Source organism: Trachemys scripta, chromosome 11 (assembly GCF_013100865.1).
Source record: "Trachemys scripta elegans isolate TJP31775 chromosome 11, CAS_Tse_1.0, whole genome shotgun sequence".
NCBI lineage: Eukaryota > Metazoa > Chordata > Testudines > Emydidae > Trachemys > Trachemys scripta.
In genome coordinates this window covers 72434886-72451955 of record NC_048308.1, presented here as the reverse complement: position 1 = coordinate 72451955, position 17070 = coordinate 72434886, and the positions used below count along the sequence as shown (strand labels likewise).

At 48.1% G+C, this 17070-nt stretch overlaps 1 protein-coding gene and 1 pseudogene across 2 annotated transcripts in view; both read right to left on the bottom strand.

The window, feature by feature from the left end:
* Positions 1-17070, bottom strand: part of LOC117884789 (UDP-glucuronosyltransferase 1-6-like) — a 107991-nt gene that overhangs the window by 69961 nt on the left and 20960 nt on the right. The window contains exon 1 of one of the 2 annotated variants that reach the window (XM_034785586.1): positions 2565-3484. The exons of the other annotated variant lie outside the window; for it this stretch is intronic. Within the exon in view, the coding sequence (XP_034641477.1) occupies positions 2565-3428 (864 nt within the window). The 5' untranslated portion in view covers positions 3429-3484. Of the gene's footprint in view, positions 1-2564; positions 3485-17070 lie in introns of those variants that run through there. 2 annotated transcript variants of the gene reach the window in all.
* LOC117884679 lies at positions 4356-7392 on the bottom strand (annotated as a pseudogene).

Sequence of the window (17070 nt, the reverse complement as noted above, 5' to 3'; positions counted from 1 at the left end):
GAACCAGCGGAGAGGCTGTGTTAAGCACAGGCTAGAGGGAGTATTGTGTCTGAAGGAGCAGATCCTAGCTGTTAAACATATGGTCCCTGACAGAAGCAACGTGTGGGGACGGAATGTGGGGTTGTGTGCCTCTCCCCCCATTCTGCCCCCCCCCCCCCGATTTGCTGCTTGGCTAGTACTGAGCATGCTCAGTAACACTGCTGAAGCCGGCTGCCCTTACTCTACCCCCCCACTATCGGCAGGCACGGGTCATCTCTGGTCCCTGGGTTGGAGTCCAGAGCTGATAGTGGGCCTGGGTTCCCCTACCAGGAAGGGGTGAACAAGCCTGATGTAAGCACTACTGAGTCCAGGGTGAGGCTAAGACTGAGCCCAACAGACAGGCCGAGGAATAGCCCATGAGGAGACAGAAGGATCTTTTGTGCTGTAACATTTATGGACATTTAGTTTTACTTCTGTCACCCCAGATGGGGCCTGGACTGGATGGCACTTAGCTGGAGGGCTGAGTCAAACAGAATCAGGTCACTGTAGGGCCAAAAAGGTAACCAAGAGAGGGCACTAGAGGTGAAAACTCCTGCAACCCCCTGACCTGATGCCAGCAGACACTACGGTAGTGAGTGCAATTCCTCACAGTCCCCTTTGTGCATTGCCATAGGTGTGGCTTTACTGGGTGGGGCGCTGGTTTCAGGAAAGCTGGTACAAGCCTGGGGCTGTCGATGCCAAGACCTACTGCACCAAGGACTTTACAGCTGCTATGAACATCCTCAGTGCACTAGGACTTGGCATCGACCAGCATCAAAGTCCCTGCTGTCAATTCTGTCATGTCCTTTTCACCTTCTTTCCGCTGCCTGGTCCCGGGTGTGATGTATACTTGAGGGAATGCTGGCCGATGCTGGTCTATTGGGCCTTACTCTGATCATAATGGCCACCTCTGGGTCTAAAGTAAAATGACTGGATTGCTCAAGCAGATATAGTTGAGCCAAGCATCACTGGACTGGCAGATCCTGGAAGAAAAGGCTTTGGCACAGAGCACTTAGCCAGGATGTGGCTCTCCCCAGGGCAGAGAAGATAGCATCTCTGTCTGTTCTTGATGGGGATCGGCCCGTCACAGGAAGGGCAGCGTTGGAATCCTGAGGGTTTGGGTTGCGCCATGAGGCTTGGTGGTTGGCGTGCAGCGTCTCACCCCACCGTACAGAGGGTCGCTATTGTCTTTTTCTTTTCTGGGGGTGGGGTGGGGAACTCACCCTGAGATGAGAGGGAGAAGATAGTATTTCTTCACCACGTTCGTTGGACAAGAGCTAGATCAAAGTCCCTAAAGAGAGCAGCGGTCAGAGGCTCCCTGGAATCCCTTTCACTGCCATGGGCAGTAAGAGGGAACTGATGGAGGGACGGGACTGTTCTTTATGTCCTTCCGTGGCAGTGTGAGGAGCCTTTGTGGCCTCAACGCATCCTGCTATTCTAACACCCTCTGTCACCGGGTGGGCTGCTGCTGCTCCCCGGCTCAAAGCATGCGCTGGCATGTCCAGTCTCAGTTATGGAGGTTTTATAACAATGGTTAATCAAACAAACTAACAGAAGGCAGTCTTAAGTCAATACCTGGGCCCCAGGAGCTAGAATGCCAGAGACCCTTGGCCCCCCAAGTTTCAGGGCCAAGGGTCTCTGGCATTCTAGCTCCTGGAAGCTTCTTTGCCTCCACCAGCTCTGCAACTCTCTTAGAGCTGCAGCTGTGTGGTTCCTTCCTTGAGCCCCTTGCTCCAGGTACCCACCACAGGAGTTAACTCCACTCCAGGGTGGCTTTACTCCCCCAGGCTCAGCCTGTCTCAGTCCTTTCTCCCAAGCTGCCCACAAGCAGCCCTTTATAGATCCAGATGTAGTCCTATTTAATTAGTTAGATTAGGCTCACCTGCTTGAGTCCAGGGGAGCTTGGCTCAGTCTACCACAGAGACCAACTATCCTGTGACACCCGCCACTCTCACTGGGATACACATGGACACCTTCTCATACAAGAACAAGGAGACAGTGTTGCAGAGAACAAAGCTTCAAGAAAGAAAGTGTGATCAGCAGAGATGAAAAGCAGCTGAGAGCTCAAGGAGGATAAGGATGAGCTAAAATCCAGGGATCTGGCCAGGAAGAGGTCACTTGAGACTTTGGAGAGAGCAGTTTCATCGGAGTGGTTGGAGAGTGTTTAAGTTAAACTGGAAGAAAGGAACTTGAGCTTGTCAATGGCTTGTCTCCAGATTTACACTGCTGCACAACAGCGAACTTTAGCTCACCTACTTTTTCATAAAGCTTGAATTATGGATCTTTGTTTGGTAATATTGCTTAGACTTTTAATTTATGTTAAGGCAATACAGTTTGTCACTAGCAAGAGAAAATCATTTGGAGTCTGATTCACATTCAATGCAGGCAGCATCCTATTTTGTATTTTGTGTGGAGAGCCATGGAGGAGGGTGTGTAAATTAGGCACATTATAATGAGCTATAATACCCATTGCTCATCTACAGCTTTTTCCACAGAAAAAATATCAAAATGAAAGTGCAAACACAAAACAGAATCACTGGACATACCTGAGATAGGTTCTTTCCCTCCTCACAGTTTATGCCTCCGATGAAGACCATGTTGGGCATCACTGGTTTGGGATACTCAAATATAAAGTCGTATCTCAGTAGCCAAATGGAGCCATTTCTGTAAAGTGTTGGTAAGTGCACATCTCTCTGGAGAAACTTTGATGCAATGTCTTGGTATTTGGTATACAAATCCTTAAACAGTGATGTCTCTAAAGAGCTAACCAGTAGGTTTACCACTCGCTGGGAAAAAGTCATGTGGTCTGTGTGACTAGTATAGCATCTTGGGACATAGGAAACAGGGTTTGGAGATTTACAGATTGCATGCTCTAAACTGCATGGAAATCCACGAAAGAAGTATACGGAAGGGATGGACAGATATTCTGCCAGGATCACCCCACATGGCAACGCTGGGTCTGTGAAGAGTGCATCAAATTTACTCTCTTCCAAGTATCGTATGATTTCTCTGTTCTGCAGCAGGCTGTCACAGTTGTGAAAAAACATGTTAATGACGTACATGTTGTTCCGGTATTCCGCAAGAATAGTGTAGGGAAAAGAGACCTCACGAAAGAGACTGTTAGCAAATTTACTAAAACTCTGGTCAAGATCTTCTTGGGCGTAAGGCACAGCATATGTTTTCCTTTTGTAATGCTCTGATTCTTTCAAGAGCAAATTTGTCTCTGGAGCAACCACTACTATTTCATGCCCTTTCTCACCGAGTTTCTCCACTACTGCACGCATGCTGAGCCAGTGACTTCCATCTTGTGGTATCACCAACACCTTGCCACTTTCAGCAAAGTTGTAGGAAGTTAATAAAAGAAGAAACCCTGATGCAAATTGGTAAAGTTGATGAAAAAGAAAAGCCATCTCAGTAGATGATAGAAAAAGACTCCATTACTGTACAGAGGTTTGAAACAACTTTTTATACTCTGGGAAACAACACCCACTTTTTGGCAGTACGTGCTTGTTCTCATGTGAACTAAATTGGCATTTTGTTCTTTCAGCATTTGTTAATCATTAGCTTTGAGAGATCTGCAGTATGTTAACTTTTCTGAATACTTTTACAACTGACAAAAGTAGTGGTCAAGACCGAAAAGACAGGTAAATCAGTTTGGGTCAAATGAGAACTGACCAAAACTGTTGCCCCAAACCTGAGATGAACCTGCTCTCACAGCACTTTACTAACATTAATACTTGACGTCCCTCAAAACTCCTAAAAGCAAGAAAATACCATCCACATATTGCAGATAGAGAAACAGAGCACAGAGATTAATGGGCAAAGTCTGTCCTTTCTTCCAGGGGCACATAAAAGTCCTGCCATTGGACTGGTGAGGAGGATGAGACTGTTCTAAATAGGTTTTTATTCCACACTCATAACCGCAGTATCTGAATACCGTCCAGTGGTGCATTAAGCAATATGACTACACATCTGCCAATCTGATAGATCTGGAGACTTTGCCTGGGTGGAGTATATAAAACGATAGTCACAGGAGTCTGAACCCTCTCGCATAACAACAGTATCACCCTTTCTTACCCTTATCCAGACCACATGGCTGAGGCCAGGAAAATCATGTCCAGTTTCTTAACAGAACTCCTATGCACATCACAATATCCCATAGGTTAGAGGACTCGCCTGGGAGGTGGCAGATCCCTGCTCAAATACTTTCTCCCCAGCAGGTGGAGGGGGAACTTGAACTAGAGGTCTCTAACCGTTGAGCGAGAAGGGAGGTGGTTTTCCCCTGTCCCCCCCAGCAGGCAGCCCCTGAGCACATGTACTGGATCAGACCAAGCAAGTCACATAATCTTGGAATGGAAAAAGAAGAGGTTAAAGTGGAATCAGTGATGATCTGCATTCAAAAGCTATTTTCAGTTTTAAAACGTTAGTGACTGGCTGCACCAAACATCCGACCACGTTTTGCTCATTTTGGCTTCATATTGAGGCAACTATTACCCCTTCAATTAAGAAATCTTCACGGTCTTTAAATCTCATTGATAATTGTTGGATAGCTTGTCATGAGCTGGCAGCCTAAGCTCTTAGTAAAGCGGAAAGAATGTACCCGATGGTACGTAGCTCTAAAAGCTATACTATCCCACTTCCCCTCCCCAAGGGAATATTAATTGCTGTAATTGTAAGAGTCAGTAAACACAGAAAATTGAGAAATCATTACTTTTCTAAAGATAAAATGACCCTGGAATGAAACGAGAAACAGCTTTAAGAGGAAGAAGAAAAAAAAAAATTGGAAGCTGTGAGGAGACTATGAAAGCAATAGGGGTGGATGCCCTAACTTTTCTCCCGACAGTGGGACCATCCACAATTACATTTGACTAGAACAATAGGGATACAAAACTTTATTCTACAGCCAGAAGGCAAGCATTAACTGAGGGGTTTGATTATTTTCTTTTGGAATAGATTTTGGTTTCACATTTGTTTAAATTTTGTGTTACAGTGGATATTATAAACAAAGAAGTCAAAATGGAAACAAAACATTTCAATCCATCTAATTTTTTTTTCAGAATTGTCTTTCATGGCGAATTAACACTTTTGGTTTCGTTCCTGGCTGAAATAAAAACAAATTTCAAAATATCAAATTCCTCCACAAAACAGAATTTCCATTTCCTGCACAACTCTGTTATTCCATTATTGTCCACTACTATGTTTCTTGCAGTATCCTCTAAAGCATCTTGCACTAAGAGATGTGATACTGGATTAGAAGGACTGGTGATCTGATTCAGTGTGGCAATTCCCAGAGTTTATATGCAAGAAATGGGAGGATGTTAAATTGCATTACTTTTCACTGTACAACTTACCCTGGATTCAGCCCTGGGTCTATGTTGTTAGCTGCTCTTGGAGATTCTGCTGGCAGAAAATCTGCCATTACAGGCAGACAGCCAGCAGCAGCTTCCCCTTTATTGACCCTCTCACAAAATGGGTGGGGCTAGCTACAGAAAGCTGTGGCCAGGGAGATTGGGGCCCCTGCAGATTCAGTGCATCCCCTGAGCAGTGCCACTTGGCAGGACTACTTTTTAAGCCCTAACTAGCACTTAAAAGTGTTCCACTTCAGCAGAAGCCTTTTAGTATGTGGCTGGTGGCACCACTGTCTGTCCTCCCTCAAGGCAATCTCCCCTGGAGCCCAGGAAGGTGCAATTTATACCTTGATCCAGCTTGTGCTAACGGAGTTGCCCCATGTCTGCGCTAATTCCTGCAGGCATGAAAAAGGCTTTGAAAACCATGGTAAACTCCCCCACAAATAACACATATGTCTGTAGTTCCCCTCGCCTCCATCCTACTTTTCAATGTAAAAAATTCTTTGTGTTCTTATAGTGGCTTTCATCAGAATATTTCAGACAATAAGAGACTCTCACACAACTGTTTTACAAACATGTGATCCAGTCTTACGCCAGTCCTGTGAGGTGGGTACTGATACCTATTTTACAGATGGCAAAACTGAGGAATGGTGACTGATCATTTATACATTCAATAATACAACTCTTTCTTTGAGGAGGCATTGTGTATCCTGTTGTGCCTCTCCCTCTCATCCTACAACTGCTTCCAGTGCTGAAAATGTCATTCAGATAATCATTTGTCCTAACTGTTCCAATTTGGACAAAACAGTCCTAAGTTTTGGAACTGAGTCCTGGCTCCCAAACCTGTGACCGGGGGAAACACTTTTAATCTGCAGTTCTCTGCTGTGGACCATAGAGGCTATTGCTATCAAACTGTTACCTTTTAATAAAATTAACATCTAATGTAGGAAAGGTTGGCTGGCCTTAGTGCAAAACATGTTCCTCTACCATCTTTGGCTTTGCACTGGGCCTCCATGCGTTTATGATCACACCTGCCACACTAAATGCACAATATATTGCAAAAAGAATGGAACACTTTCATAGTTTGGCCTGTCATGTGACAGGCAGGAACAAGGAACACACAAAGCCATGAGTGTGTTTCTAATGGCATCCTGCAGCGAAGCTCCCCTCGTATAGACTGATTTCTTGCAGCAGGGAATGGTGAGAGGCTCTTTCAGCCCTAAGGCCTTCTTTGGTAGTTGACAATTCAGTTGACAATTCAGTTTCAGAACTGTCAGCCAACTTCAATTCCAGTGCGGGGGGAGCCTAGAAGGCTGCTTTGTCCCTTTCCTGTGTGTCTGGCTGTCACTCAGTCAGAAAGCCCCTGCTCCCAACAAAGGAGTATTGGGTAATACCCCTGCAGTATATGGGCACTGACTAGAGATTGCTTCCCAACCACCTAAGGGTGGAAGAAGCTTGGCTGGACTTCACACTCCACATGTCATGATTTGGCCCAGTATTAATAAAGGGCAAACAGAATGTACATACCTGAGACAGGTGCTTTGACTCAGCACAGTTTAATCCACCAACAAAGACCATATTGGGCATCACTGGCCTCGGATACTCGAATACAAAGTCTAGTCTCATTAGCCAAGCAGAGCCTTGATCTAAGAGATTATGCAGTCACTTCTTTCTGAAGAAACTCAGAAGCCAGCTGTTCAAATGGCAAATAGAGAGCAATACAAGCTCACAGTGCTAGTGTGCTGTGTAGCAGGTTCTGCTCATGCTGGGTAAAGGTCATGTGGTCTGTGTTGCTAGTAAACATTCCTGGGACATAAGAATGTGGACTTGGACACTGAGTTGCCTTGGATCTTAAGTCACATGGAAATCCACATAAGAAGAACACAGAAGGGAGAGACAGATACTCAGCAACTACTGTCCCGCATATGCCAATTGTCTCTGTGAGGATGGCATCAAATTGACTTTCTTCGAGATATCGAATCAGTTCTTTGTTGCTCAACAAATTCTCGCAGCTTTGGAAAAGCATCTGGAATGCTAGTGCTAGACTTTCATATAGTGAAATAACAACATTTAAAAAAGGTTGCTCAACAAAGCGATCTTTACCAAAAGTCTCCATTAGTGCATCCACATGTTCATCTTTGTGTAAGCAGAGTCAGGATGAGCTCTACCCTGACATCTGGTGGTGAATTATGGCAAGTGTGGAAAAGAACTCCAGGGGCTGATCTTGTTTGCATAGGCACACCCACCCGCCTGGCATGAAACAACAGCAACTGAAAGTGGTTACTTTGGCTGGTGTGGGATCCCCAGTTTCTCTGTTATTGGGGCAGAAAGAATAAAGTTTTGTTACCCTGATTCTGTGAATCAAGGCCAGTGGAACTGTTGTAGGACAGAAGGACTCACCATTGCCTAAGTAGCACTTGCTTGACAAGGGGCATGGGTTACAAAACCCAGTAAATTGAGAGAGGATGGGGACAGGTATTTGTATGTGATAGTATGGGTGTCCTTTGAGGGCTTGAAATGCCAATTGCACCATCTCTTCTCTCCACTGTTGAATGTCAGAACTAGCTTTGATTCCATTAGGAGTCTAGTTACAGGCTGCTGAGCTGCATTTATTTTGGGCCAATGGTGCACCAGCACTGGGGCTCCCCCGCTATGAGCTGAATTCACAAAAAGAGCTAAAGTTATTAAGAGCTGAGATCACTGAGTGCTGTGTTAACAAGTGGGGGAGCCTGAAGCTATATTGCTAAGCAGCTGGCAGAGCAATTTGTGCGGACGACTGGAGGAGCGGTGTGGAGTGTTGTGGGGGCAGTTGGAGTGGCCCAAGGAATGGCAAGCAGAGCTGTTTGCAGGGACAGTTAGAGCGGCTCACAGGTCGGTGAGTGGAATGGAACAGCTCGTAGAGCAGAGCAGTTCGTGGGACGGCAGGAAGTGGACTGGCTCATGGTGAAGGCTGCGGCGGAACCCCACGGAGAGATGGCCGGCCGGCCTCAGATCATGTAAGGTGCCCCTTAACACCCTGTGTGCCCCCCTTTTACTCTGGGGCTGAACTGACCAGGGACAGAGACTTTGGGGGTTGTTGGACTTTTGGGACTTTGGATGGTTGCTGGACCCAAGAGACTTTGGGGGTGTTGGACTTTGGGGACTCTGGGTGATTTTTGGATTGCTGGATTCAAGAACCAAAGGGAAAGGACACAGGCCAATTTGCTGGGGTGGGTCTTTTGCTCATGGTTTGTGTGAGGAATCCTGTTTGTGGTGTTTTTCCAATTTAATGCTGATGTCGTTTACCTCATGTTATTAAACATTTTCTGCTACACTCAGACTCCGTGCTTGCGAGAGGGGAAGTATTGCCTCTTAGAGGCGCCCAGGGGGTGGTATGTAATTGTCCCAGGTCACTGGGTGGGGGCTCGAGCCGGTTTTGCATTGCGTTATTGAAACGGAACCCCTAGATACAGAACCCGGCCCTTGTTGCTGCCAACTTAGATGGGCAGAAGGGTTACATTTGTAAGGCACTGGATAGGTCTTAATTGTGAAATTCTTGCCTGATTTCAAAAACAGATTTGTTTCTGGTGCCACAAGGACTATTTCGTGCCCATTCTGATGGAGCTTCTCCACGATAAGACGCATGCTCAGCCCGGCACTTCCGTCCATAGGCATCACCAACAGCTTCCCCCCTTCAGCAAAGCCCACAAATATTAACAGCGGAAGAAACTTTATCATGGGTGGATAAAGAGATCTAATCCCAGGAGCTATCTCAGTGTAAGAAAAACAAAACATTCTGCTAAGAAAGTTTTGAATGCAGAAACTGAAACGAAGAGCTGCAGAGTCCCCCCCGGCTGCCGCTTTGACTTGCTTGCATTGCTGTGAAACGGTGTTAGTTCTCGGGTCAGTGTTTACTGTTTTACAATTAAACGACAGTTTCCAGGAAGCACTTTATAAGCAATAACCCTTTCAAATGGGAGATTATTGGCCTCAAGGTAGAAGTTTCAACTTATATGGGTCTGCGTAAATTTAATGAATAACTATCTTCTCTCTTTTCCACATGATCTGTTCATGGGCGGTAAGTTTTATGAGCTCGTGGTGCCTGGGCACCAGGAGTATTCCTGGCCCGGGGCCCGGCTCCAGCAATGTTTGAGGCCGGGTCTCTCCCTCGGCCCCGCTTTCCGCCCTGGGAACCCCCACCCCACGCATCCCCCAGGCCATTTAAAACAGCCCGGGGGCCCCACTCACCACCGGCAGCGCAGCGGAGCTGAGCGGCTTCCTGCCGGCTCACTCCATGTGGCTGCCGGCCCCTCCCTGAGGAATCACTGTTAGTACCTTCTTTTATATCCCTACACCAGCAGCGCGCACGCTGCGCGTGCCCAGCCCCTGGCCAGTCGCGTCTGCCCAGCTGGTGCAATCCCGCGGCGGCCCTGGAGTGGGGGCAGCAGGCCCCAGCCGCTCCATCCCGCTCGGGTCCCGCAGGGGAACGAATGGGGCTGGGCTGCCGATGCCTCCGCCCTGGGGCCACCGCAGGATTGCACCAGCTAGGCAGCCAGCCCAGACGTGACTGGCCAGGGGCTGGGCACAGCGTGCGTGCTGCTGGGTCCCCGCAAGAGGCCCGGGCTTGGAGGATTCGGGTCTGGGTGCCAGAGCCGCAGCTACTGAGCGCCATGGCCACTTCCTCCCCCCGCGGCAGTGGGAGCTGCAGCAGTGGCTGCTCCCGAGTCCGGCTACCGAGGTGGGGAGAAAAGCCACCGCCTGGCCCCACGGGCCACCCCCCTACTCTCCCTACCACCTGACTGAGTCCTGCCTGTGCTCAGGGCCAGGCCGGACTCTCACTCATCCCGGCCCCGCGCTCCCTCTGCGTCTCCGGGGCCTCCCTCCAGCGCTTGTGGAGGGAGGAGGAATGATGAGCCTGGGGAAGAGGCGGGGATTTGGGGAGGGAGCCAATGGGGGAAGGAGGGGTGGAGTTGGGGTGGGAGGGCGTGCAAGCACTTCTGGGCTCCGGAGCATTTGCTTGTTTGTCCAGTGTCCCGACCTAACATTGGTCGAGACGCGGGACATACAAGCAAACATCGGGACAGTCCCGATAAAATCGGGACGTCTGGTCACCCTAGCAGGGAACAAGAGCGTAACATGCAAGAGGAGATGTTGCGGCTTATGGGGGAGCAAACAAACATGTTGAGGCGTCTGTTCAGGTGCAGGAAAGGCAGCTAGACTTTAGAGTCCCACTGCACCCAATGATGAACCAGCTGCCCTCCTCACCAAGATCCATATCCTCCTTTCCCAGACGTCCTAGAATATGTGTGTGTGTGTGTGTGTGTGAGAAGCACAGTTATCCCTTGAACTCAACTCCAGGGGATGGTTTGTGGAGCAGAAAGCTCTCATTCCCACCGCGTTGATTGCTAGACAGTGCAATTGTAATAAGCTACATGTCCTTGACCCTCCCCCACTGTGTTATCAGGCCCTTAGACCTGGGTTATCTTTGCTATTCATTGCTGGCTCTGTTCAGTGTTTGTTAGCATAATAAAAATGCATGAATAGAGGACAACAGCCTCTTTATTCACTGTGTACACTATCGGTGGTGGGGCTTTACTTTACAGGGCAATACATGCGGAAAAGGGGGCAGGTTGGTAAAGAACAACACACAGAACTGTCACATTAGTGTTGGATCATGCATGAAACTGGTTTTCAAAGCCTCTCAGAGACACAGTGCGCTTCACTGTGCTCTTCTTATTGCCCTGGTGTCTGGCTGCTCATAATTGGCAGCCAAGCAATCTGCCTCAACCCCCACCCCACCAGAAATTTTCCCCCCTTACTTTCACAGATATTATGTTGCACACAGCAAGCAGCAACAACAATGGGAATATTGCTTTCGCTGAGGTCTAACCTAGTGAGTAAACTGCACCAGTGCCCCTTTACGTCTAAAGGCACATTCTATCACCATTCTGCACTTGCTCAGCCTATGGTTGAACTGCTCCTTATTGCTGTCCAGGCTGCCTGTGTATGGCTTCATGAGCCATGGGAGCAAGGGGTAGGCTGAGTCTCCAAGGATAACTATTAGCATTTCAATATCACCAATGGTAATTTTCTGGTCTGGGAAGAAAGTTCCTTTTTGCAGCTTTCTGAAGAGACTGGAGTTCCTAAAGATCATGTACTTTTCCCGACCATCCCACGCTGATTTCACTGAAATGGTCCCTGTGATCCACTAGCGCTTGCAACACCATTGAGAAGTACTCCTTCCCGTTTATGTACTCTTTGGCAAGATGGTCTGGTGCCAAGATAGGGATGTGCATTCCGTCTATCGTCCCACCACAAGTAGGAAACCCCATCGCAGCAAAGCCATCCACTATGTCCTGCACGTTTCCCAGAGTCACTACCCTTCTCAGCAGACGTGAATTGATTGCCCTGGCTACTTGGATCACAGCAGCCTGCGTTGTAAATTTACCCACTCCAAATTGATTTCTGACTGACTGGTAGCAATCTGGTGTTGCAAGCTTCCACAGGGCTTTCGCCACTCACTTCTGAACTGTCAGAGCAGGTCTCATTTTCGTATTTCTGCGCTTCAGGGCTGGGGAAAGCAATTCGCAAAGTTCCACGAAAGAGACCTTATGCATTTGAAAGTTATGCAGCCATTGCTCCTCATCCCATAGCTTCATCACGATGTGGTCCCACCAGTCTATGCTTGTTTCCCGGGCCCAGAAGTGGCAATCCACTGTGTCAACAAGCTCGGCTGCCACTGCCAGCATGTGCAAATTGCTCCATTCCATGACTTCCAGTACAGCTATTTGCATGGCACCATATTCTTCCGTGCAGTGGATCCTGACTATGCTCTGCAAATACCGCAGGACGATGCACAAGGTGTTTGTATCAGAGGGGTAGCCGTGTTAGTCTGAATCTGTAAAAAGCAACAGAGGGTCCAGTGACACCTTTAAGACTAACAGAAGTATTGGGAGCATAAGCTTTCGTGGGTAAGAACCTCACTTCTTCAGATGCAAGTCATGGAAATCTCCAGAGGCAGGTATAAATCAGTATGGAGATAACGAGGTTAGTTCAATCAGGGAGGGTGAGGTGCTCTGCTAGCAGTTGAGGTGTGAACACCAAGGGAGGAGAAACTGCTTCTGTAGTTGGATAGCCAAGTTTCTACAAGGTGTTTGTGACGCTCACACCAGCAGCGTACAGCTGAGCAGGGTCCATGCTTGCTGTGCTATGGCGTCTGCACAAGTAACCCAGGCTTAGCTGCGAAAATGATTGTTTGCCATTGCTTTCAGGGAGGGAGGAGCCAAGTGCATCATGGGAGGCTGACGATATGTACCCAAAACACCTTGTAAAAATATTTTTGTCCCATCAGGCATTGGGAACCTAACCCAGAATTCCAATCGGCAGCAGGAACTGTGAGCTAGCTGCCCACAGTGCATCGCTCCGTGAGTCAATGCTAGCCATGGTAGTGGGGATGCACTCCGCCGACGGAATGTGCATAGTGGGGACATACAGCATTGATTTTGTAAAATCAGGGGATAAAGGTCGACTTTAATAAATTCGACCTAATTTCGTAATGTAGACAAGCCCTGAGATAGAAGAGCTATCAAAATAATTTCAGAGCAATCACACTCCAAGTGGAGGACTGAAGGTTTAAATCTCCCAAATGAGCAGTTAAACCAACTGATTTCATACCAGGGATGACTCGTGCCAGCTGATACTGAGGGGGCACAAATACTCACCAGCAACTACACACCACACCACAGAAACACCAACCCAGGAACCAATCCCTGTAGCAAACCTTGTTGCCTACTCTGTCCCCACATCTACTCTGGCGACACCATCAGAGGACCCAACCACATCAGCCACACCATCAAGGGCTCATTCACCTGCACATCTACTAATGTTATATATGCCATCATGTGCCAGCAATGCCCCTCTGCCATGTACATTGGCCAAACCGGACAGTCCCTCCGCAAAAGAATAAATGGACACAAATCGGACATCAGGAATGGTAACATACAAAAGCCAGTAAGTGAACACTTCAATCTCCCTGGTCATTCTATTACAGATTTAAAAGTCACTATAATGGAACAAAAAAACTTCAGAAACAGACTTCAAAGAGAAACAGCAGAACTAAAATTCATTTGCAAATTTAAAACCATTAATCTGGGCTTGAATAGGGACTGGGAGTGGCTGGCTCATTACAGAAGCAGCTTTTCCTCTCCTGGAATTGACACCTCCTCATCTATTATTGGGAGTGGACTACATCCACCCTGATTGAATTGGCCCTGTCAACACTGGTTCTCCACTTGCGAAGTAACTCCCTGCTCTCCATGTGTCAGTATATAATGCCTGCATCTGTAACTTTCACTCTATGCATCTGAAGAAGTGAGGTTTTTACCCACGAAAGCTTATGCCCAAATAAATCTGTTAGTCTTTAATGTGCCACCAGACTTCTTGTTGTTTTTGTAGATACAGACTAACATGGCTACCCACTGATACTTGAGTATATTGATAGAATTACAGAATCCCCTTCCCCAGAAGAGTAACCCAAATAAATGAGCATACCCCAAAGTAATGGGCAAATCTGGTAACAGGGAGGAACCTTCCAGCCCCATCTCCCTTGGCCAGGGCAGCTAATCCCACCAGCTCCTGGGGGGAGGAGGGTGGAGGCACAGGACTGGACGGTATGTGCCTTTGGGTCGGGACAGGCAATACGTACCTTTTATTAGAAAAGGGTTTTTATCTAATATATAAGCGTGCAAACTGTTTGGAGTGAATGTGTCAAAGCAAGCTGATATCTGGGCAGCTGGTTTCATGCCTTCAGGGGTGACGAGCTAGAGTGGAGCAGTGCAAATAGCTGGTCATTCAGAACTCAGGCAGGATGTATTTAGGGAGACTCCAGATTGGAAGGATTGTTGGTATCACCCTGTGAAGAGTTACTGAACTGGTGAGAGGCAGGGCGAGATTATATGCTTGTGGATTGACAACTGGTGTCAGGGATCTGAACCATAGCTGCACGGCACAGAGGCCTCCAAGGTTACAGGGCAGGCAGTGACAAAACCCCTTACTTATCTGTGTTGCCTCCAGAACATCATAGTCCCTCAAGTAGGGAAAGTCTGGTGGGGGCAGAAGAATGACTCGTTCCTCCACTGGACCCAAAATTCTGCCTCAGTTGTGGTTCTTTCTTTCCTGTACATACAACAGGGGGAGGGATAACTCAGTGGTTTGAGCATTGGCCTGCTAAATCCACGGTTGTGAGTTCAGTCCTTAAGGGGGGCCATTTAGGGATCTGGGGCAAAAATCTGTCTGGGTATTGGTCCTGCTTTGAGCAGCAGGTTGGACTAGATGACCTCCTGAGTCCCTTCCAACCCTGAGATTCTATAATTCTATGAACTTGGGCCTACAGCCAGACAGAGAAGTGATGGCTTTATCATGCACTTGAGTTCACAGGTATTAAGTTGCTGTATCACCTGAGTTAACATCACATTAATGTCCTATGACACAGTTTAATGGGGGGTTTCAAACAGATCATGTTCCTCTTGCCTGTGGTAAGAAGGAGGTTCAGAGGAGCTGACCTACTGCAAAATGCTGGAAGAGCTGCCAAATGCATTACAAAAGAAGATGTCTTAAATATTACTCCTTTAAACAAAGAGATTGTGACCTTTAATAATAAAAAAGTACAGCAGTATCTTCAGCAAAATATTACTTTGTGAAGGAATTACCTTTCTTTTCCCCATGTTACAAAGTGCACCAACTTTCCTGCTCCATGAAGTAAGAAAAAGGATCATTTTACTAAGATGTGCCAATGAGTTAGTTTAATGGTGTATTTGAAACATTTTTGTACACAAAAAAAATCCATGAAATAGCGAAGCTCCCATCCAGAATCTTTTTGATAACTGTGAGCGATGGAAGCAAAAGCCTTATGGAACAGCGAGTCTGTTCTCAAACGTATTGCAAGCAAAGTGAAGGGGTGGCAAGGAAAGCGTCAGATGTTTCCCTTATTCTTATTTGCTTTTAAGGTTTTGGATGGGGGCCAGGAGTGTGTCCTAGTCCAGCCTGAACTGTCCCTAATTGAAGTTTTTGTTTGTGTTAATTTATCCTCAGGGTAAGTCGACTGAGGTCAATGGAATTGCATCAGGGAGAAACTTTACTCATTCGCAGGGCTGGCTCTAGGTTTTTTGCTGCCCCAGCCAAAAATTTTTTTGGCTGCCCCCCAGCCCTGGGCTCTCCCCCCACACCCGCACCTCCTGCCGTCCCAGAGCTGGGCTCTCCCCCCCTTGCCGCCCTAGCGCTGGGCTCTCCCTCCCACCCCACCCTCCCCCACCCGCACCCCCTGCCGCCCCAGCCCTGGGCTCCCCCCCACCAGTGCTGACTCCACCCACTCCCCTCTCGCCTCCAGCCAGTCCGGCGCTGGCAGGGTCGGGGTAAGCAGCGGGGCTCCCGGGCCGCGCCTCAGCTCAGGGTCCCTCCAGCTGGGGCTCCCGCCTCCAGGAACGGCTGGGACCTGGGAGGGCAGAGCCGGGGGACCGCCCGGCATAGGGCTGAGGAGCCGGGGCAGGACAGCCCCAGAGGGAGCGGAGCCCCGGAAAGTGGGATGCGGGCCCTGCACAGCAGCGCCCTGGGCACCGGTCCCCACTATGGCCCTGCTGCTGCTCCTGGCTGCCCTGCCACAGTCCCTGGGTGGCTCGGGTTGCTTCGCCCAGCCCCGGCTGCAGCGGTGGGCCTGCAGGCGGCTCCGTGCACCCCGCGGGGCGGCCCCCAGCCTGAGTGTCCTGCGGTTGGAGCCTGCCCGGCCATAAGGTGCGGGCGTTGCTCCCCAGGGCCGACTCTAGACTTTTGCAGCCCCAAGCAAAAAAAAAAAAGGCTGGCTGGAATGCCGCCCCAAGCACATGCTTGGTTTGCTGGTGCCTGGAGCCTGCCATGCTCATTTGGTTTTGGTAAACCTTTCTATTGGCTTATTTTCCCTACCTATTAAATATCTAAACATATTACATGGATATAGGCAGAAAAGAAGATGATACAAAGGCCAAAAAACAACTGGAAAAGCAGCAGTGAAAAACTTTTATACTATTTGTTATATTTAGTGTAGGATATTGGGACTTAACCTGAATTCCAATCAATCTATTCCAAGATAGAAGTAAAGGGCATATAGATACACATAACAGGAGCTTCTGGTATTTATCTGTTACTTATCTCTTATAATTTAACCAGACAAAGTAGCTATGCACTTTGCTGGCCTAGTTAATGCATGCTGTTATTGCTGGGTCTCTCATTCTCTCTCCCCACATTCCTTCCGACTGTTTGATGCTGTGTCTTCTCTTATTATTTAACAGTTCAATTGCAATGGGACCTAAAAGCCACACTCAGGCTAGGTCTACACTACCCGCCTGAATCGGCAGGTAGAAATCGACCTCTCGGGGATCGATTTATCGCGTCCCACAATCAATCCCCGAATCGACGCTCTTACTCCACCAGCGGAGGTGGAAGTAAACGCTGTCAACGGGAAGCCGCAGAAGTCGATTTTGCCGCCGTCCCTACAGCGGGGTAAATCGGCTGCGATACGTCGAATTCAGCTATGCTATTCGCGTAGCTGAATTTGCGTATCTTAAATTGACCCTCCCCCCCCGTAGTGAAGACCTGCCCTAAATCTCAGCCCTACCGTGCTAGGAACTATACAAACATAATACATTCCCAGATAAAAACTACATTAAGCTGAAGTTAAATATATATTAAGGTGACC